Raw genomic sequence first — 18380 nt, 5'->3', positions numbered from 1 at the left:
TATTTTATATGTATGTATGTCACCAACATTACTACTTTCCACATGAAGAGATTCACTGTTAGGTAACCAGCCAAGGTCTCTAAGTGTTGGTGCTATCTTTTGCACTTTCTTCTGAAGGGAGCTGGCAGGAGGCCAGGCCCGCATACTCTTACTCCTAGAACCTGTTAGTTAGGTCAGTTTCTGACATACAGGTAGGGAGGTAGAGGTGCCAAAGAACTACACTCAGACCAGAAGAGAAAAACACTTGTGAGCATTTAATGAACTTTCCTCCATGTGGTTTCAAGCTACCAAGACACAGGCCCCCCCAACACCCTTAATCTTCTCCTCAGCTCTTCTGCTGAAGAATTTGGCCTTCACGATGACAGGCTGCTTTGGGAGCTTTCCCTTCCCCAGAACTTTGTAGTAGCCCTAGAACAGAGAAAAGAGTTTATAATACAGCATGGCAGGGACCAACTCCTTGATGAGTATGAGGAAACATACCTGCCAACCCACTCCATCTAGGAGCCGAGAAGGGAATGTTTCTGACCTGGGCACTACCGGGGGCACTGATTGCCCTCGCCAGTGAATCAAGACCAGCAGATTCTCTCCGAGAACTCTAGCACACCAGGACAAGAACTGTCAGGATGTGACTCTAGTCTCGGGCAAAGCACAAACCCCTTTCCCTCACTCAATTACCCATCTAATAAGCAGAAAAGGGAAATCACATTCCCAGCAATGTTCCAATAAGTCTTGACCATCAAACCTGACCAAGGGGTATTAAACAGGCTGGGAAGAATTTTGAACTTAACTGAAAGCTCCCTCAGGGTTGACTACATCTATACCCATGGGAGGGCTAAGACTGACACAAAGGACAGAACTCCAAATGATATACAAAAATGCTTGCGTAGTTTTCTTTTGGGTGGGGTTGGGGTGGTCCTCATCAGATAAGGTTAGGCCTTAAGTAACAATCAAACACATTAGGATTTTATTCTATAAGGAACACAAAGGGTCCAAAAGCTGTGCCTCATGTAGGCTTGTGTAAAATAGACCAGAACCACTTGGGCTAAGATATTGCCAATATTTCAGGTGAGAAATGCAAACCTGTACAAATCAGGGCACTAACAGTAGGAATGAGATTACTGATTGGAAAAACATTCAAGTGAAAATGAAATACCTGAAAGAAAGAAAAAAGATTACTCTTCAACTGAACCGGAGTTCAATTTTGGTCAGTGAATTACCTCTGGAAATTCTACCAAAAGGCGGAACTATCTAGTAGGTAACTTGGTATAGACTCTAGGTGGGATATCAAATAAATTATATATTACTCAGAATTTTGAGATTTAAGAACCCATACAAAGGCAAAAAAAATATTCACTCACCGATCGCACCACATCAATGATAGGAGCAGCTCCTGTCTTGTTTTTGGCAGCATTTACCCGTGTCTGCTCACTGACCAAGGTCCACAGTTTATCAAGGTTGACAGTTGGGCAGAAGCTCTGGTTCCTCTTTAAGTGGTAATGCCTCATACCAACTTTCCCAAAGTAACCTGGGTGACTGGGAAGAGAAAGCAACTACTTTTATAACCTCACTCCAATTAAGAAGCTATGTTTATCTTTATAGTCCACCCCCCACCCCACCAAATTTGTGATTTCTTTACTGGTTTAGAACAGTGACATAACAGGTACTCCATTCATCTGTTGAATATAACAAATCCTTCTAAAAAGCCCACCAAAAGCTTTCACAAGAAAAAGACTAGCCTTACTTCATGCAGCCAGATTAAGCCATCAAGGAAGTCAGAAGCAGGGCCAAAACTACAATTCAGGTCTAACAGTTGTATAGGTCAATCAGATGATGCATGTTACGAACCTGGTGACTGACTATGCCATGGGGGCCATAGTCAGTGAATAAGGTCAGTAGTTACTTTTCGAGAGCTCTAGCACACTAAGGCAATAGTTGATACCCAAGCGTGACTCTAGCCTCGATGACAGATTTTCTCAGTTCACATCAAGTGTTAACTCAGAAAAACAATAGGCAAGATTTCTGAGTGTTAAGGGGCTTGCTTTCCACTACAGATGTTCTGAGCCAGCCCTCTGCCCCCAACTCCAAAACAATGTCGGTAAAAGCAGTCCAAGAAACTCACTATTTGTCAAAGTTGATCCTGTGGTGATGCATGCCACCAGCATTACCTCGGCCTCCTGGGTGCTTCCGGTGTTTGCCTGCAGGAATACAAAGCTACATGGCTAACACAGTCTTCATTACCCCTCAATACTTTTAGCAAAAGCATTTCCCCATACCTCTCTGCCTTTGCTTATGCTGTTACCCGTCTACAATACCTCTTCCAGCATTACTATTCCTTCAAGACTCCAGCTTAAACATCTTTTTTCTAACATTACCACCTTCGACAAATTCAATACTGTGTCCCAATTTTCACCCCCTCCAACTTTTGTGAAATTATGATTAGGGCACTAGAGAATTCTCAAAAACAAAAGATCAACAGCTAAAGGTCAGCTTCAATTTGACTCGAATGCACAAAGCTATTGATAACCCTCTTGCAAGCTACCTACCTCTTAACTATCCAAGCACCAAACAGGGAGAGCCCAAGCTGACCATGATGGGAACCAGCACTTACCGATGCGGCCATGGCCGTGGCTCACGTGGCCCCGAAGTTTCCGGGTCTTCCTCAGTCTGGATGGCTATGTGGAAAAAGGAGCTTGGTAATAAGGGCTAACAGATTTGGGGGCAGGGAGCGAAGCTTGCCAGATCGTGAGGGGTCCGTGGGCCTGAAGATCAAGGATCTGCTTTGTGGCGCATTCAGCAAAGCTGAGTTACAGACTGGCCCGGAGCTGTGAGGCCTCATCAGGGCGGTGCCTGGGCCCGCGCGTTTCAGAGATCCGAACCCTGGGCCGAACACGCGGCCCCAGGCTTCCAGGCTCACACCGACTCCCCACCCTGCAGCCCGCCATACGCGACTCAGAAGATTGGTCTAAGGTGGAGGGTACGTGGCTGCGGTGCAAGGCAAGTAGAGCTCGCGGCCTGCGCCAGCAACGCAGAAAAGGCACGAAACGAATAACCTACCATGTCCGCCGCCAAGAAGAAAGAGGGAGGCCTTTGCGAAGTATCGCGAGGTATGGGACATGGGGGCGGTGCCAACCGTCGTCACTTCCGGCCTGGGAGGCCTGGCCTCGGGCTTGTCTCGGGTTTCGCGCGGCTGCGGCTTGTTGCTTCCTTTTCCTGCAGGTTATTCTCGCAGTCCCTGGGCCGTCTTGGTGGCTTTGACAGCGGAGTTCCTTCCCTGCAGCTAGAGCTGTCGCAGAATCTGGGACTTGGGGCGCTGTGGGCCGGGTCTTTTTGCGCCATGGCTCAGGAACCCTCCTAGGCCATCGTATGTCTCACTTCCTCATCAAATGTCCCAGCCCAGAGCGGCCCCACGCGTCTTACTCTTCTTATGGGTTAACTCGGTCCGAGCGGTAGCGGTCGCTTGCTTGTGCCCCGGCCGCGGTGAGGACCTACGAGGTACTGTTTGACCCTTAGAGTGCCCACCCGTTGTCTCGCTGTGCTCCCTTTGAAGTCCTTTCCTGGATGTCTCTACCACCCTGTGGGACCTTGCTCACCCACACTCCTGAACGGGCGATGGCTCTTCTTTTTTCCGTTGCCTTTGTGCTATCATCGAGGCGTACTCAGTTTGAACCTGCTGTGCTCCTGGTTGCTTTAGTGTCCATTTTATCCAGACCTTGTACATTTTCTAACCGACACATTTAAATTTTCACCTGAACTCAATTCGACACGACTGTGACGCCTTCCTGTCCTGGACCAGAGAACCCCTGCTCAACCTAGACCCATTACAAGCGTCTCATGAAACTTCTCTGACCTGTTCAGCTGTAGTTGCTTATTTACTCCATCGTGCCACCGCAAAATCTAGTACATAGCTCCTAGATAATTGTTTGTCTTTCCTACTAGACCAAATTATTAAGGGATAAAATTTTCTTTTATCCGTGCACTCCCAGTTCCTGACATATAGTACATGTTCAACAAATGATCAAATGAATGCACTTACCCTCATTCACCTCTCTTTCTTCCCTAATAGTGGAAGAGGCAACCCTCGTGTCTTAAATCTCAACCAGAGTTTATTGTCTCAACCAGTGTTCAAGATCCCATTCCCTCAATTACTCTGTATGTATTTTCTGTTTCTTCAGCTAAAATATATTTTAGCTAAACTATCCTAAATTCTCCATGACTGTCTCATCTACCACCCATGCTCCTTTACCCTTTTCCCCAGAAGTGTAGTCTATGAATGCTGTCTGTTTGCTCACTTCCCATTCGTAGTTTTAACCACCTCAGTCTAGCTCTCAGCCCCACTATTTCAATGAAATTGCCCTTACCTAAGTCATCATCAATTAAACAAACACCAAATTGAATGGACTCTTCCTATTCCTCATACCACTTGTTCTCTCTGTTGTATGTTACCCCTCTGACTTCTTTTTTTAGAGAAAAATCACCTTCCTCCTATCTTTCTGGCTATCTCAGTTTTCTTTTCAGGTTCTAATTTTCACCACACTTTAAATATTGGAGTCTTCTTAAGCCTCCTGTCTTGCCTCTTTTCACAGTACATAGTCTTTTGGGGTGAACTCATCTTGGATGGCTTCAATGCACATGTCTATTGCTGAACTCCACACTCATATAGTCACTTAATTTGTGGCTAGTATCCCTTGGACATTCTATAGACAAACTAGATAAACACATGTAAAGACTTCAATCTTCCCTGCTCATTGGTGCCTTCTTTATTTTATATCTTGGTGTGTAGCACTCCTGTCCACCACAGCGATGTAAGAGACACCTGAAAACTGTCCCCAAGCTTTCTTTTCCTCTAATGCAGTGTCACCATATCCTTTTATTCTATATCTATCTGTCAAATCTGCTTTCTCCTTTTAAGCCCTGTTTAAGCTTTCTCCTTTTAAGCCATTGACTTCATTAAAGCCCACTTAATATTTCTTGAGTTTCACATCCTCCTGTGATCACCCTGCCTACACTGTAACCTTCCTTCAATCTCTCCATCCATCTTACCTCTGCTAAGTTAATCTTCCTAAAACATGACTTTCATTCTTTCACTTGATCAAAAGTTCACTATCTCCCTATTACCAACAGAATACAGCCCACTTGCCTTTCCATCCCTACCTCAGCTTTTTCCCTACAGAAGCTTTTTACTTCAGCCAAACTTGGTACATCTCTCCTGCCTTTTTGCATGTGCTTGTGTCATTTCTCAAGCTTGGAGTGCTCATCTTCTTCCTGACCAGATATCCTGAATCTTTCTCAACCTTTAAAGCTCACTTTATAATCTGCTTTCCAAAGTCTTGATGGGCACTCAAGACTGAGCATCTTACCACTCCAGGCCACAGCGAAAATAGCCAGATATACCTTGCAGTTTACAAAATGCGTCTGCCTGAGAAGTCAACACTACCAGCCCCATTTTTTGACTGAGAAAATTGAGGCACATAAGGTCGAATGACTTGCCAGAGGCTATAGAGCTCCTAAGATAGAGAGCCAGGGCCTAGTCTTTAGTCTTCTCTCTCTAGATACCCTGTTCTTACCTCAGTGACCACTCCCTCTCTTACCTCACAGCATGGTGGTCTTCATCACTCTTTCAGTCCTTAATCACATACTGCCTGTGACCAGCAGAAAGAGGAACCTTGAGGATGGGGGGCAAGGTCTAAGAAGAGATCATCCTTTATTTGACATCAAAACTGGCCAGTAAGTGTACAAGCCATAAGCTGAGCTACCTGGAAATTACCCTGGGATGATGGTCTGAATGGAGGTAAGCTAGACAAAACTTTAGGAATGAAAGGGAACCGTCAGGTACCCTATAACTAGGGCCTGGAGCAAGGACCAAGACTGTCCAGGGGGTTGGATGGAGGGTTCTGGGTGATGGCACATTGATGCTGGATAGTTTTGTCAGGTTCCTTGGCTTGTAGAGGAGCTACATTCCTGTCTGTCAGGACACTCAGCAAAATGGGAGGCCTCCCTGAGTGGATCAGGACTCTGTTGGGTTCTTTGCTCACCTAACATTCTTATTGATAGTCTCCAGGTTAGGGAGTGCTCTGGGTGGTCGACTGGTTCTGGTTTCTAGCCAGCTCCCTCACCTTCACAAGGCAATCAGTAGCTTCAACATGAGGCTAATATGGGATTGTCAGTGTGAGTCAGTTTCCTTATATTGACCAGCTCTGAGAGAGCAAACAAAAGTGAGTTCTGTACCTGCAAAGTTGAGTAGCAGCCAGACATTAGGCATTAAGCGACCTGTCTTTCCACGTCAGACACAGAGGGAATGACCCTGGATGTAACCCCTGAGAAGCCTCCTTCTCTGTGACATCTCTTCTGAAGTAGAGCATGGTATTGTGACATCTCAGGCTAAATGGGCTTCCTCAGAGAGTCTGGGCCTCAGAAGATAAACTTGTGAAATGAACAGAAGGGAATGATGTCAGGAAGCAGCGTGGCAAGGCAAGTAAAGGTAGTGATGACATTTTTGCTACCCCAGGCCTCTCTCCAGGTGGCCTTGTGAATACACTTCCACTCTGAAGAGGGCCCTGGTGCTTCCTCTCCTCTCTTCTTTGGGGTTCCTGAGTTCATCAGCAGTCCTTCAGACAGCAACAATAGTGTGAACGGATCCAGCCTTGTTTTCTGGCTCTTCATCTTTAGATTTGGACATTTGGAAATATTATGTTGTTTTTCTTTTTCAAATAGAGGATTGTTGATTTAAGATGGGAAGAGCCAGATTTCTGTTCTAAGTAAGAATTAGAGAAAAAACGTTGAAATTTGAATTTACTTCAGAAAGAATTTTTTAAAAATTACTTAATAGATAAGTAGTAAAACATTAAAGAAAAATTTGAAAAATATATAAGTATAAAAATCTCAAATCATAATACCGTACAATGCTGTTTTTGTGTTTGAATATTACCTTTTATTTCTCAACTACATGGAGCCATAACAATCTTCAAAGCTGATAGACATAGTATACAGGATTTGTCTTTTTCTGCCTGACTTATTTCACTTGGCATGAGACCCTTTAAATCCATCCGTGTTGTCACAAATGGCAAGGTTTCATTCTTTTTTACTGTTGTGTATTATTCCAGTGATTATTATTTTTAATAGCTGAAGAGTACTTTATCTTCAGGTAAATTATTTATCTTCAGGTATCTCGTTTTCATTTCTTTGGTTCTTATTGTGTTCTTTGCTATTAGTTTTATTCTTGTATTGAATAATTTGTCCAGAATAAATTTATAGGCATGAGATTGCTCGACTATAGGGCATGAACATTTTTATTATTTATTTTACGTTGCTATATATTTTTTCCAAATGAAGTGTACTGATTTATGCATCAGTGACATGTATAGTTTTCAATTTCAACTACACTAAGCTCAGGTTTTTGTTTTATCAGTAGTTTTTGATATATGGCAATATATGACATCTAGGGGAAAATTTATAGGATCTCAGGGTTTTCTTCAGCACAGGCTTGAGGATTAGGAATTTCTAAGAGTCTTTTTTTTCTGTGTTGGATAGATTTTAAAAAAAAATCTCATCGTGCTCCATAACAAGTGCATTCCTAGAAACTTAATCAGAAGCTAGGATGGAAAACCCTGCTTCCATTAAACTCAGAATAGCAAAATGTGAAGAGAGGAATTGTAGGATCTTTGAGGGCAGTTTATCCAATAGCAGAACAAAGAAGGGCTGAAATATTTGGGTTTTAATTTAATTTCAGATGATAAAAGTGGAAAGGACACAGAAACTTGGGTTCATTTCCTAACTCTGTTTTTACTAGCTGAGTGATATTGAACAAATAACATATTCTCTTTAAATCTAAGTTTTCTTGTCCGTATAATGAAAAATGATTGAGATTCATTCATTCATTTTAGAAGTATATATTGAGTGTGTGCTATGTTCAGGCACGATATATATGTGGCAGGCATCGAGGGACAGATATAAAGGTAAACAAGAAAGACCAAGTCCTGCCTTAGGACTGTGTCTAAAACAGATAGTAAACAAATAAATAATACATCACATTCAACACAATCTAGCATAGAATGGGTGCTCTCTCATTACCTAGTGTTTATCTCTTTCATTTTCTCCCTAAAAGGAGTACATTTTAATGATAAATTGTTCTGTACTACCCATACAAACAATCTTTGAAGTTCTTACTTCCAGTGTGTCAATGGAATGACTTGTTCTGTCATTCCTTGGAAAAGTTACAGAAACCTGGTAAACATTTCCCTTCTTTCAGATCCCCAAGTGTGGAATGTTAAAAGGAGATGGTTTGTGATCAAGCTGAACTTGTATGTGAGGTTTTGTGTCCTTCCAAACTTGATGTTTCATTTAGTCCAGGTTTCTCCGTGACTTAAAGCAGAAGTCATAAACTGATTGCTGGTATATTTTGCTTGATTCATGATGTTTTCCTATGTTTTTGAATTTAATTAGTTTCCAGTGTTTTAACATTTAAATAAAAATCTGGATTTCTGGTGTTTTGAAAAAGTAAGGTTTGGCAACACTGACCTGCATGCTTTTAGGTGGAGCACTATTTGTATAACCTGACCTCTGTTGATATTTAATTTGCTACCCCCAGCTTAACGCATTCTGCCAAACTCTATCCCCTCCACTTTCCTAGGTCAAGGGAGATAGGAAGGAGAGGAAAGAGCTAAGTTATGGTGAAAATCAGCCAGAAGAACGGGATAGAAAATAAATCATTGGATCTTCTCCCCTTATCCTCAAATCAGAGATTCATTGCTTGGCCGTGCCTTTAATTTAATCTTTATACTCACAGAGTTACTTCGATTGCTCTTCTAAGACAGGAATGAAATGCTTGCTTCTTTATATTTTTACTGTGTAGTACCCACTGGTGTTGGAAAACCGTGCCACCTCCCTGAATTCCCAGAATTGTTATTCAAAGTTTAATGCATCGGTTCTCCAAGTGTGATCTATAGACCTGTGGGGTTCCTAGAGACTCTTTCAAGGGGTCCAGAAGGTCAAAACACTGCATAATAATACTAAGATGTTGTTTGCCCCTTTCACTGGGTTGACATTTGCACTGATGGTGCCAAAGCAGAAGCCAAAGATGGTGTGTAAAACTGCTAGTACAAATCATTGCACACTGTTAGGCATTTGCAGTAAAAAACAAAACAGAACAAAAAACCAATTTCACTTAATGTCCATGATAAAGCAGTAAATACTTTATTAAATCTAAATCCTTTAATACATGTCCTTTTAATATTCTGTATAAAGAAATTGGAAATATACAAAAAACACTTCTGCTACTTATGTTATTTGAGTTGGAAGCTGAACTAGTTTTTTTTTCCCCCCTGTAGAACACCAGTTTCACTTGAAAGAACAACTGACAGACAAACTGTAGTTATTCAGGCTTGGGGATCTGGCATATATTTTCTCAAAAATGATGCAAACCTGTCATTTCAAGGCAAAAACTGATAGTATTTGCTGCCAATGATAAAATTTGAGTTTTCAGGCAAAAATTAGAAGTAAGGTTATAGCTGCCTCCATGAGTTTGACAACATCCTAGTAGTTAAAGAATTTTCCATGAGATTAGAGGTGATATTTAAGAGTGATATTTTTGGATATTGTATGATGAAATGTGTCAATATTTGGAGCATCTCTATAAGTTATTGAACCAATATTTTCCAGATGACCAATGCTTGTGTTATAAAATTATGCTTGGGTAAAAGAGCAGTTCAAAGTGCAAGATAGGCCAGTGGAATTTAATATAACAGAATAAGAAAAGTTTATTGATGTAGTTTTAGATTTCACATTACAACTCACCTTTAAAAAATTACCCCTTGTTGAATTTTGTTGAATATCAAGGAAGTATATCCACAATTATCTGATAAGGCTATTGAAACACTCCTATCTTTTCCAAATATATAACTGTGTGAGGCTAGTTTTTCTTCATATATTATAAACAAAACAACATGTAACAGATTGACCACAAAGCAGGTATGGGAATCCAGCTGTCTTCTATTAAGGAAGTTTGCAAAAAGGAAAAACAATGTCACTCTTCTCACTAAATTTACCTTTTTTGAAAATAGTTAATTTTTCCTAAAAAGTATGGTATTCATGTTGACATGTAATAGATTTATTGTTTTTTAAAGAATTAATATTTTAAAATTATCTGTTTTTATTTATAATATGGTAAATAGCAATAGATCCATCAGACTAACAAAATCTCTTTAGGGTCTTCAATAATTTAAAAACATACAGGAGTTCTAAGACCAAAAAGTTTGATATTCTCACTCTAGCAAAGTAAACTCAGCCATTTAAAATTTCTAAGAGAGACTGCCCTCACCTCCACTGAGACTACTATGTTGCTCTGTGGGAAATAACTGCCCTTGGATCCTCGAAATGAATTAGAGGCAAAAGTCCATCATCCATCCATTACTTAGTGGCATCTTACCTGGCCCCCAAGCAGCCTCCCCTCTCCCAGTCCCATCACCGTTGTCCTTAATGAGCTTGGCTCTTAAAGTGTGTGGATGGAAGTGAAAGTTTTCTCTCAAATTTGCATAATTATACAGCTCCAGGTCTAAATTAAATGATTTTTGTTTTGTTTCTTCAGTAAGTACAAATATAAAACTAGGTACACTCCTTTTGTTCTTATATAGTTTACAAACTATAAAAAAAACTAAGTTAACAATACTAACTTCATTTGTAGATATATAGCTAAGTTACATTGCCACTCTAACTTAAATGTAGTAGTATTCCATATTGTGGCTAAGTGTGGCAAACTTATCCCACAACGATGATGACTCAGTTTCCCTACCTCCTTTGTCTATTCCAAGTACATACTGTGAAATATCATTTTGTGCTGCAATGTCATTTATACTTCATGTGGCAAGAATGCATCCTTTACATATCAACTCTGCTTCTTTCTCTTCTCATTAGCATAAGACAAAGTAATACTGCTTGGTGAGAACTAGATCCTAAACTCTTAACACTGCCCCTAAAAAAAAAAATCTTATCTTTGTGGGTATGTAGATGATCCAGAACATTTATTCTTCGAAAAACCCTTACCAGAATGAAACACGAATTAAAAAAAATTATTGGAGGGAACTCATGAAAATATGTGTGTGGACCTCACCTTAAGAAACATTTCAGTAGTTAAAAGGGTGGAGTTTTGAATCAGACTGACCTGGGATGAATTTGAATTTGAACTCTGCTATTTACCATCTGTCTTTGTGCAGTTACCCAACCTTTCTGAGCCTCAGTTTCCTCAGCCTGTCCTTCATGTTTTTATTTAATTTGCAGGAATACGTAATCCTTATGTCTAAGGGTAGTTGTGAGGATTGAGATGAAGTATATAAAGCACCTGGAATGAACTTGGCATTTAATAATTTCCTTCTTTTGTCCAAAATGAAATTTTAGGTCAAGCTTGTCCACTGATAAAGAGAGGCACAGGTAACTCTGGGACACTTGTAAAGGCAAACAAGCCCTGTAAGAAACACAACCTAGCAGGTGCCTCCAGGCTTTGTTTTTCCATAGCAGAGATGCTGGATTCTCTCTTTGGGGCCAAAAGAGAGGTTGAGGCTGTGCCCTGCTGTTCGACATAAGCTCCAGTTCAGGGGAGGAACATGGCCTGGGCTTCTGAGGCCTTGGTGTGAGTCCTCTCTGTCCTATCCAGGAACATTCCCCTAGCCCCAAAAATAAATCGCTCTTTGTGCTTCACTTATAAGGAATGGAGCTTGCTCACTCTAAATGCTGCTTTCTGCCTGAGATGTCAGTGGAAAAGGCCCAGCACCAGGCATAGGCATAGGCATAGATATGGGCGTGAGCTTTGTGAGGCTGCCACTAGTTGACCAGAAACACAGGAATGGACAGATGAAGGCCATAATAAGGACTTGGTCATTGTGCCTTCAGGCCCTGCAATGTGTGGGTGCCCGGCTCCTACCCTGCCAGCATTTCCTCTATAAGGACTGCTTCCAGGGCTTGATCCAATAGACAGGTTATCAAAGCTCATGAGACTGTCCCAGAGGGTAAGTACAAAAGCATCACAGGTTTATCTCCTTCTATATAACAAGTCTCTTTTCCTGTTTCATAGGAATTGAATTTCAGGTGTATAAAAAATCAGAATTTAAATGCCCAAGGGATATTCATTGCTGAAAGCAACTCTGGGGAATCTGTGAAACAAAGCAAATCCTCTTGATGCCTATGTTTTGTAAGCTGGGACTTTTTCTGTTTGGGATTTCCTTAAATTGGTGGCAGACTAAGAACCCTGGAAAGGTTTTGATCCAAGGTTTGGCCGACACCCAGGTGGAGAGGACGTGCCCTGGCTCACTAAAGTTCTGAGGCTGGGGGAGATGGGCTGGGCTCCCAGGGTTGGTCAGGAACAGATTTTGAACAGATACACAGACTAGTGAACCATTCACCATCTAAGCTGCGGCCCAGCAGGGAGGAGCTTGTGCCTTGCTTCTGAATGTTGTGTTTCCTAGGAAACAATCTCTTTGAGAACTGTGAAGTCTTTGGAGACAGGAACCAGGTCCCTTCATTTCAGCATTGTAGTGCAGGACATGTAATAGAGGTGCAGTGAATATCTGTTGAATGAACTTAGAAGGCAAGAAAGTCAAATAAGTTGACAGTATTTAGAAACAATCTTTTTTTTTTTATTGTCTACAGTATTTTGCAAAATATTTGTAAAGCAAGTCTAGGCTCTTTTTGAGGCAATATAACACTGCAATTGTCTTTAGATCTGAATTTTGAGCTCTCTGAAGCTCTGTTAAGTGTTTGAAACATGGAGAAGATATGGTCTACTTTGATTTTTTAAATTAATATCTGATTTTTAAACATAACTTAAACTTGTTTTTCCTTAAGCTTTTGATTTTAGCTTACAAATATTCTATTTACAAATGTGGCAAATTTTAAGTAATTTTTAAGGGCCTTTCATAATATTTGAATATATTTACAAACAGTTAATACTTGCTTTTATAAATTAAGTGTATTTTCTTTTTAAGTAATGAAATAGTCTAGCAAATAAGCATTTCTAATTACTTAAAGAACTCTTAGAAATCTAATAAATTAAATTTATAAATATGGTGAATCTTATGTATGTCTTAAAAGTTCCAGCAGTATTGGGAACATATAAAGAACTCCTACATCTCAACAATAACAAAACCAAATGACCCAGTTAAAAAGTAGCAAAGGACTTGAATAGACATTTCTCCAAACAAGATATACCAATGGCCAATAAGCACATGAAAAGGTGTTTAATATCACTAATCTTTAGAGAAATGCAAATCAAAACCACAATGAAATACCAGTTCACATCATTAAGATGGCTATTATTAAAAAAAAAAAAGAATAGAAAATAATAAGTGTTAGTGAAGATGTGGAGAAATTAGGATTCTTATGCGCTATTGGTGGGAATATAAAATGGCGCAGCCTCTATGGAAACCAGTATGGTATTTCCTAAAAGTAATTTAAAAATAGAATACCATATGATCTAGAAACTCCACTTTTGAGTATTTACCCAAAACAATTGAAAGTGGGGACTCAATGAAATATTTGTATACCCATGTTCATAGCAGTATTATTTGTCATAGCCAAAAGGTAGGAGCAACCCTAATGTCCTTTGATAGATGAATGGGTAAACAAAATGTGGTATATACATACAATGGAATATTATTCAGCCTTAATAAGGAAGGAAATTCTGACACATGCTACAACACGAATGAATCTTGAGCACATTATGCTAAATGAAATAAACCAGTCACAAAAAAACAAATCCTCTATGATTCTACTTACATGAGTTACCTAGGTTAGTCAAATTCTTAGAGAATGTAGAATAGCAATTGCCAGGGGCTGAGGTGAGAGTGGAGTAGGGAGTTGTCATTTAATGTTATAGTTATAGTTTTTCCCATTTTTTAATCAGATTTTTTGTTGTTGAGTTGTACGAGTTCTTTATATATTCTGGATACTAGACCCTTATAAGATATATGATTTGCATATATATTCTCTGTTCCTTGGATTGCCTTTTTGTTCTGTTGATAGTGTCCTTTGATGAGTAAAAGTTTTAAATTTTGATGAAGACCGGCTTATCTATTTTTTCTTTTGTTGCCTGTGCTTTTGGTGTCATATCTGGGAAATCATTGCCAAATCCATGGTCATGAAGCATTTACCCTATGTTTTCTTCTAAGAGTTTTATTGTTTTAGCTCTTATGTTTAGAGCTTTGATTTCACTTAGGTTTTTAACATGAACTAATATGCATGTCTCAAGGCTTTGTTTGACTCAAAGTCAGAAAACTAAATTTGGGCTAATGACAATTATCAGTTGCCAAGTTTTCTAAATGTAATGAAGACTAAAAACGAACTTTGCTGTCAATATATCTGGGCATCAGAATGTGAGTCCTAATCTGCCTGCTGCTTAATAGTTGTGTAGCTTGGGCAAGTTTTCTTGCCAGTAAAATAGGGATAACGATAATAGTAATTGAAACTCAGGATTGTTGTGAAGACTAAATGAGAACATACACATAAAACACTCTGTACTATGCTAAGGATGTAGTAGGAGAGCAAGACATGTGAAAAAAACCTATTATTTAGAACTTGTGAAACTGAAGTGAAAAAAAATTGTTACATGTGAATATGCTTGTTTTGGAACCAGAGAAGCAATTTTTTGACTATGTGGCATCTTATATCCTTTAGTATGTACTGTGGTCTGGCTAGACCATTGTTACCTTCCATATTTGCATTGATGGGTGAAGAGTGGAATCAGCTTCCTTTACTACTTAGAGATTTTAGGACTCTGCTGTGTGGTATTTCTTGGTCTGTCTCCTTTACAGGTATCTATTGACTTTTGTGTATGAGGCTTTATGGCATTTAGAGTACAGAGATGAAAAGACAGCGTCTTTGCTTTCAAGGAACTCATATTCTATTGAAGGTCAGATACCTTAACAGATAGATGATAATCATGCAGTATGGCAGGGATGTGAAGAGAAGATCGTTTCAAGTTCAGGCAAAGGAGCAATACTTTTGGGAGGTTCTTCATGCACCAGGGCTGGTGAATATAAGTTGCTTACTGAATGTTTTCCAAAGGACTAAAAGAATGGCACCCAAAAGAGCTGTCTGATGAAAAACAGAGCTGTCACCTATCTCTGGTAAGTCTAGTGAGATATCCAATCTCTGAACTTAAATTTCTGGTCTGTAATTTGAGAAGCCATGCTTTGGGAGCTTTTAACACTGCCACTTTATTCAGCAGAGGAAGAACACTGACTTGCTAAAAGGCTTATCCTATTTCTGTCAATCTGGGGTTTTCAAAAGTAACAAGTGAGAGCACATAAGGGTGTCAGGGCAGATGCATAGAGGCTAAAGAACAAATAGGTCTCTACCAGTAGTGCCTCCTGCGGGGTGGGGTCACACTGCATGGAGATTAGTGCATTTCCATAAATCTATTTCTCCTGGTTGCTGGGCAGCACTGAGCAGTTGCTGTGTTGAATGGAAGAGGGGCTGTGCTTGGTCTCAGGGTTTGTCCAACTGGTTTTCAGCTCTGATTCTTCAATGGGGCTTCCGCAGGCCTGCACTCCTGCCTTGGGGCACTGGGCAGGGCATGAGCTGTGCATCTTCTCATTTAACTGGACTGTGTCTTTCATGCCTACAACCCCACAGCTCAACACAGAACCTGACACAAGATAGGGGGTCTTAAGTGAATATTTATTGAACAAATTAATCAGCGAATCCACAAGGATCTCCCATGACACTTGCCCAGAAGAAGACTTTTTCCATTCGTGACACTGCCGCTTTCTGTTCCTCGAGTTGCAAGGTGCAAAACATTTATCAAGCATCTACTAGTTGGTAGACACTGTACTGGGTACTTGTACCTGTATTATCTTTTCTAAACTTCACAGCAACGCTGTAAAGTAGGTTTTATTCCCATTTTACGGATGAAAAACCTGGGTATTATGATTATGTAAAGTTTAAGGTTTAATAGCTACTGTCAGGTCAGGTCAAATTCAAGTTTACCTGCTTTCAAAACTTGTGATCTGCACTGTAGAGCTTTGCTCAGATGGAGAGTCCACGCTCACCTGGAATCACTGAACTGAATGGGGAGACTCCATGGAGAATCCTGAGGAAAGAACGAACCCTGCAGCCTGAGCCGTCAGGTGCAAATCTTTAATTAATTCAGCTACAGCCTAGCTGAGATTCTCCCCAGCGACTCCACACTAGAAAATGGGTCTACATCGGTCTCAGGCTCTGAGACCAGCTGGGCAAGGTTCTCATAAGCTAGTGATGGGGTCCAGAACAAAAGCAGGAGTGTGCTGAGCACACAGTTGCTTAGCCACGCAGTGGGATGACTGGAGCTGCAATAAGAATACCTACTTAAGACTGTTTGTTTTTAAGCCTAATTGAAATGGTCTCAGGTCAAATTCTATCTGGAAAGATAGAATTTGAGTCCCAAAGTGATATTTTAAATAAATATAGGAAGCTCTGAGGGAACTGGCTGAAACTGCACATTATGGCTCTATTTGTTGTTTTAGGGCAGCGGTCCCAACTTCTTTGGTACCAGGGACTGGTGCTCCTATGAGAATCTAATGCCTGATGATCTGAGGTGGAGCCGAGGCTGTGATGCTAGCTCTAGGGAGCGGCTGCAAATACAGATGAAGCTTCACTCACTTGCTGCTCATCTCCTGCTGTGTGGCCCAGTTCCTAACAGGCTACAGACCAGTACTGGTCCGTGGCCCGGGGGTTGGGGACCCCTATTTTGGGAAAGAAAAGACAATTAATTGGATATTTCCTTTTCTATGTGAGTAAAAGGAACATTAGCCTTTCTCTTCAGATCTACTAAAGGCAAATTCTAGCAGGGCAACCTTGATTCTGAGATCTAAATTCCATAATCTACTTGTACAGTATCTTACTTTTCCCATTATCCATGTAGGCAATGCAGTTGAGATGTGACTAGTGCCCTGGTCATGGCCCCAGGGGCTCGGTCTGAACCCTGGCACTAATTGACTGGGTGATCCTGGGTCTTCTCTGGCTTCTAGGGCTGGACTTGAAGAACTCTAAGGAAACCAGATAACCACCATAGCCTCATGCTTCCTAAAGCTAGTGACAGGTGACAGCATGTCCCTTGTAAATTACAAATGCTGAAAGGGGGAGCAATATCTGTCCCTCAGTGGATAGGCCTTGGGGCTTTGGGAAGATCCAAAGAGAGGGAACTGATGCAAGATGCTACAACCTCAGAGTCAGAGAGGGAAGCGATGCTTGTCTTAATGAGCAGCTCAGCTGGAGGGGCTCTATGGCCTGGAGTGAGGGTGGGAGGCAAGCGGGGTGAGATCTCCCCTACAGGAGCCTGGCAGGCAAGGCAACTGCTATTTACTTGTTCCAGGTACTGAACAGTGTCAACCATTGTGGGATCTGTTGTGGGCTGTGACCCAGGTCTCCCAGGTGGAGGTGAAGCTACTGAGCTGGGCTGAGCCGGGTGTGCAGCAGGTGCAGAAGCTGGAGCTCTGGAGCCCTATCAGCAGGATAGCTTTATAGTTCACGAACAATTTCCTCACCTTAATTGGCTCTCTCGGGTCCTGGGAGTAGCACACTGCACCTCAGAACAGTACCTGTTACTGGGAGAGCAATTCCCCTGGTAATAGGAAGGAGGCAGGCTATGTTCTGGGGGATGTGCTTGCTGCTGCCAGCAGTGCTCAGAAGGCTATAGCTGGAATGGATTTGCTGAGGGAGGGATTTCAAGGTAGCTGCGATTGAAGGACAGGTATTGGAGGAACCTCTTGTTTGTTGGAACTCTCTCATGCAAGGGAGACCAGTAATAGTAAATGCTGTGGAGGCCAGAGAGTAGGAAAGACCTTTAGAGCTTATCTTTAACCCCTCACTGAATAAACGAGGCATCAGTAGTCTAGAAAGGGCTAGAATCCTGCTGAATGTCACATATGTGGTCACTTACAGAACCAAAAGTTAAAAATCCAGTCCCTTGCCTGTCAGTCCAGGGCTTGCCTGGGCTTGAGAGCCAGTAGGAACTTCAGACCTAGAGTCAGATACTGCCCTTGGTTCCCCAACTGTCTCTCTGTCCAGGCCCAGTTGGAAATGGGGACAGTGGCTCTGCATGGAGTATGTCAGCGCATCAATCCTTGGATTGTCTCTTTTAATTTGAAATGAAAAGAGATAGAGGTACTACTCTATCAGACAAGATAAGGCTGGATTCATCCTACCTGTGCCTTCTGCATTCCACCGTGGGTACTTTCTTGGCACAGAAAGCTTATTTCACAGTTGGATGGATTCTAGGAGCATAGGCTCTGAAGGCTTTAGGCCTTCCATCTCCAGTCTCAGCCTGTCACCAGGCCCTCATGCCCAGATTCTGACTCTTGGCTCAGATATGCCGCCTGGCCCTGCCCCACAGTTCTTGGATCCCCCTGCCTGATCTCACT

The 18380-nt window shown here is 41.3% G+C and overlaps 2 protein-coding genes and 2 non-coding genes across 9 annotated transcripts in view; 1 reads left to right on the top strand and 3 right to left on the bottom strand.

Moving 5' to 3' along the window:
- Positions 1 to 235: 235 nt before the first annotated feature.
- RPL27A (ribosomal protein L27a) lies at positions 236 to 3147 on the bottom strand. Its single transcript, XM_039863533.1, has 5 exons — positions 3055 to 3147; positions 2609 to 2672; positions 2120 to 2195; positions 1359 to 1533; positions 236 to 408 (listed from the first exon to the last, which is right to left on the bottom strand). Exons 1-5 carry the CDS (start codon positions 3055 to 3057, stop codon positions 280 to 282), a joined length of 447 nt encoding a protein of 148 aa, XP_039719467.1. The 5' UTR covers positions 3058 to 3147; the 3' UTR covers positions 236 to 279.
- On the bottom strand, positions 514 to 642 carry LOC120603250 (small nucleolar RNA SNORA3/SNORA45 family). The gene has a single exon (XR_005652994.1). It is a non-coding gene; the product is annotated as a small nucleolar RNA SNORA3/SNORA45 family (small nucleolar RNA).
- On the bottom strand, positions 1833 to 1962 carry LOC120603251 (small nucleolar RNA SNORA3/SNORA45 family). The gene has a single exon (XR_005652995.1). It is a non-coding gene; the product is annotated as a small nucleolar RNA SNORA3/SNORA45 family (small nucleolar RNA).
- A 49-nt stretch (positions 3148 to 3196) lies between the features above and the next one.
- TRIM66 (tripartite motif containing 66) overlaps positions 3197 to 18380 on the top strand; it is a 54778-nt gene continuing 39594 nt past the window's right edge. Inside the window, exons 1-3 of one of the 6 annotated variants that reach the window (XM_039863505.1) lie at positions 3268 to 5788; positions 15046 to 15107; positions 16001 to 16109. In XM_039863505.1, coding sequence (XP_039719439.1) covers positions 16013 to 16109 — 97 coding nt within the window. In that variant the 5' untranslated portion in view covers positions 3268 to 5788; positions 15046 to 15107; positions 16001 to 16012. Of the gene's footprint in view, positions 5789 to 14058; positions 15108 to 16000; positions 16110 to 18380 lie in introns of those variants that run through there. The other 5 variants (XM_039863511.1, XM_039863504.1, XM_039863513.1 and 2 more) reach the window with 5 other exon arrangements.

The sequence above is a fragment of the Pteropus medius genome, unplaced genomic scaffold (assembly GCF_902729225.1).
Source record: "Pteropus medius unplaced genomic scaffold, Ma_sr-lr_union100, whole genome shotgun sequence".
Taxonomy (NCBI): domain Eukaryota; kingdom Metazoa; phylum Chordata; class Mammalia; order Chiroptera; family Pteropodidae; genus Pteropus; species Pteropus medius.
Note: the sequence above shows the minus strand (reverse complement) of the source record. Positions and strands in the feature narration are given on the sequence as shown.

What these genes read in the sequence shown, in the direction of transcription:
- RPL27A (XM_039863533.1), bottom strand. An exon ending in CCACGGCCATGGCCGCATCG is followed by an intron (nt 2,196 to 2,608) that starts GTAAGTGCTGGT and finishes GTATTCCTGCAG; the next exon opens with GCAAACACCGGAAGCACCCA. An exon ending in TCATTGATGTGGTGCGATCG is followed by an intron (nt 409 to 1,358) that starts GTGAGTGAATAT and finishes TCTCTGTTCTAG; the next exon opens with GGCTACTACAAAGTTCTGGG.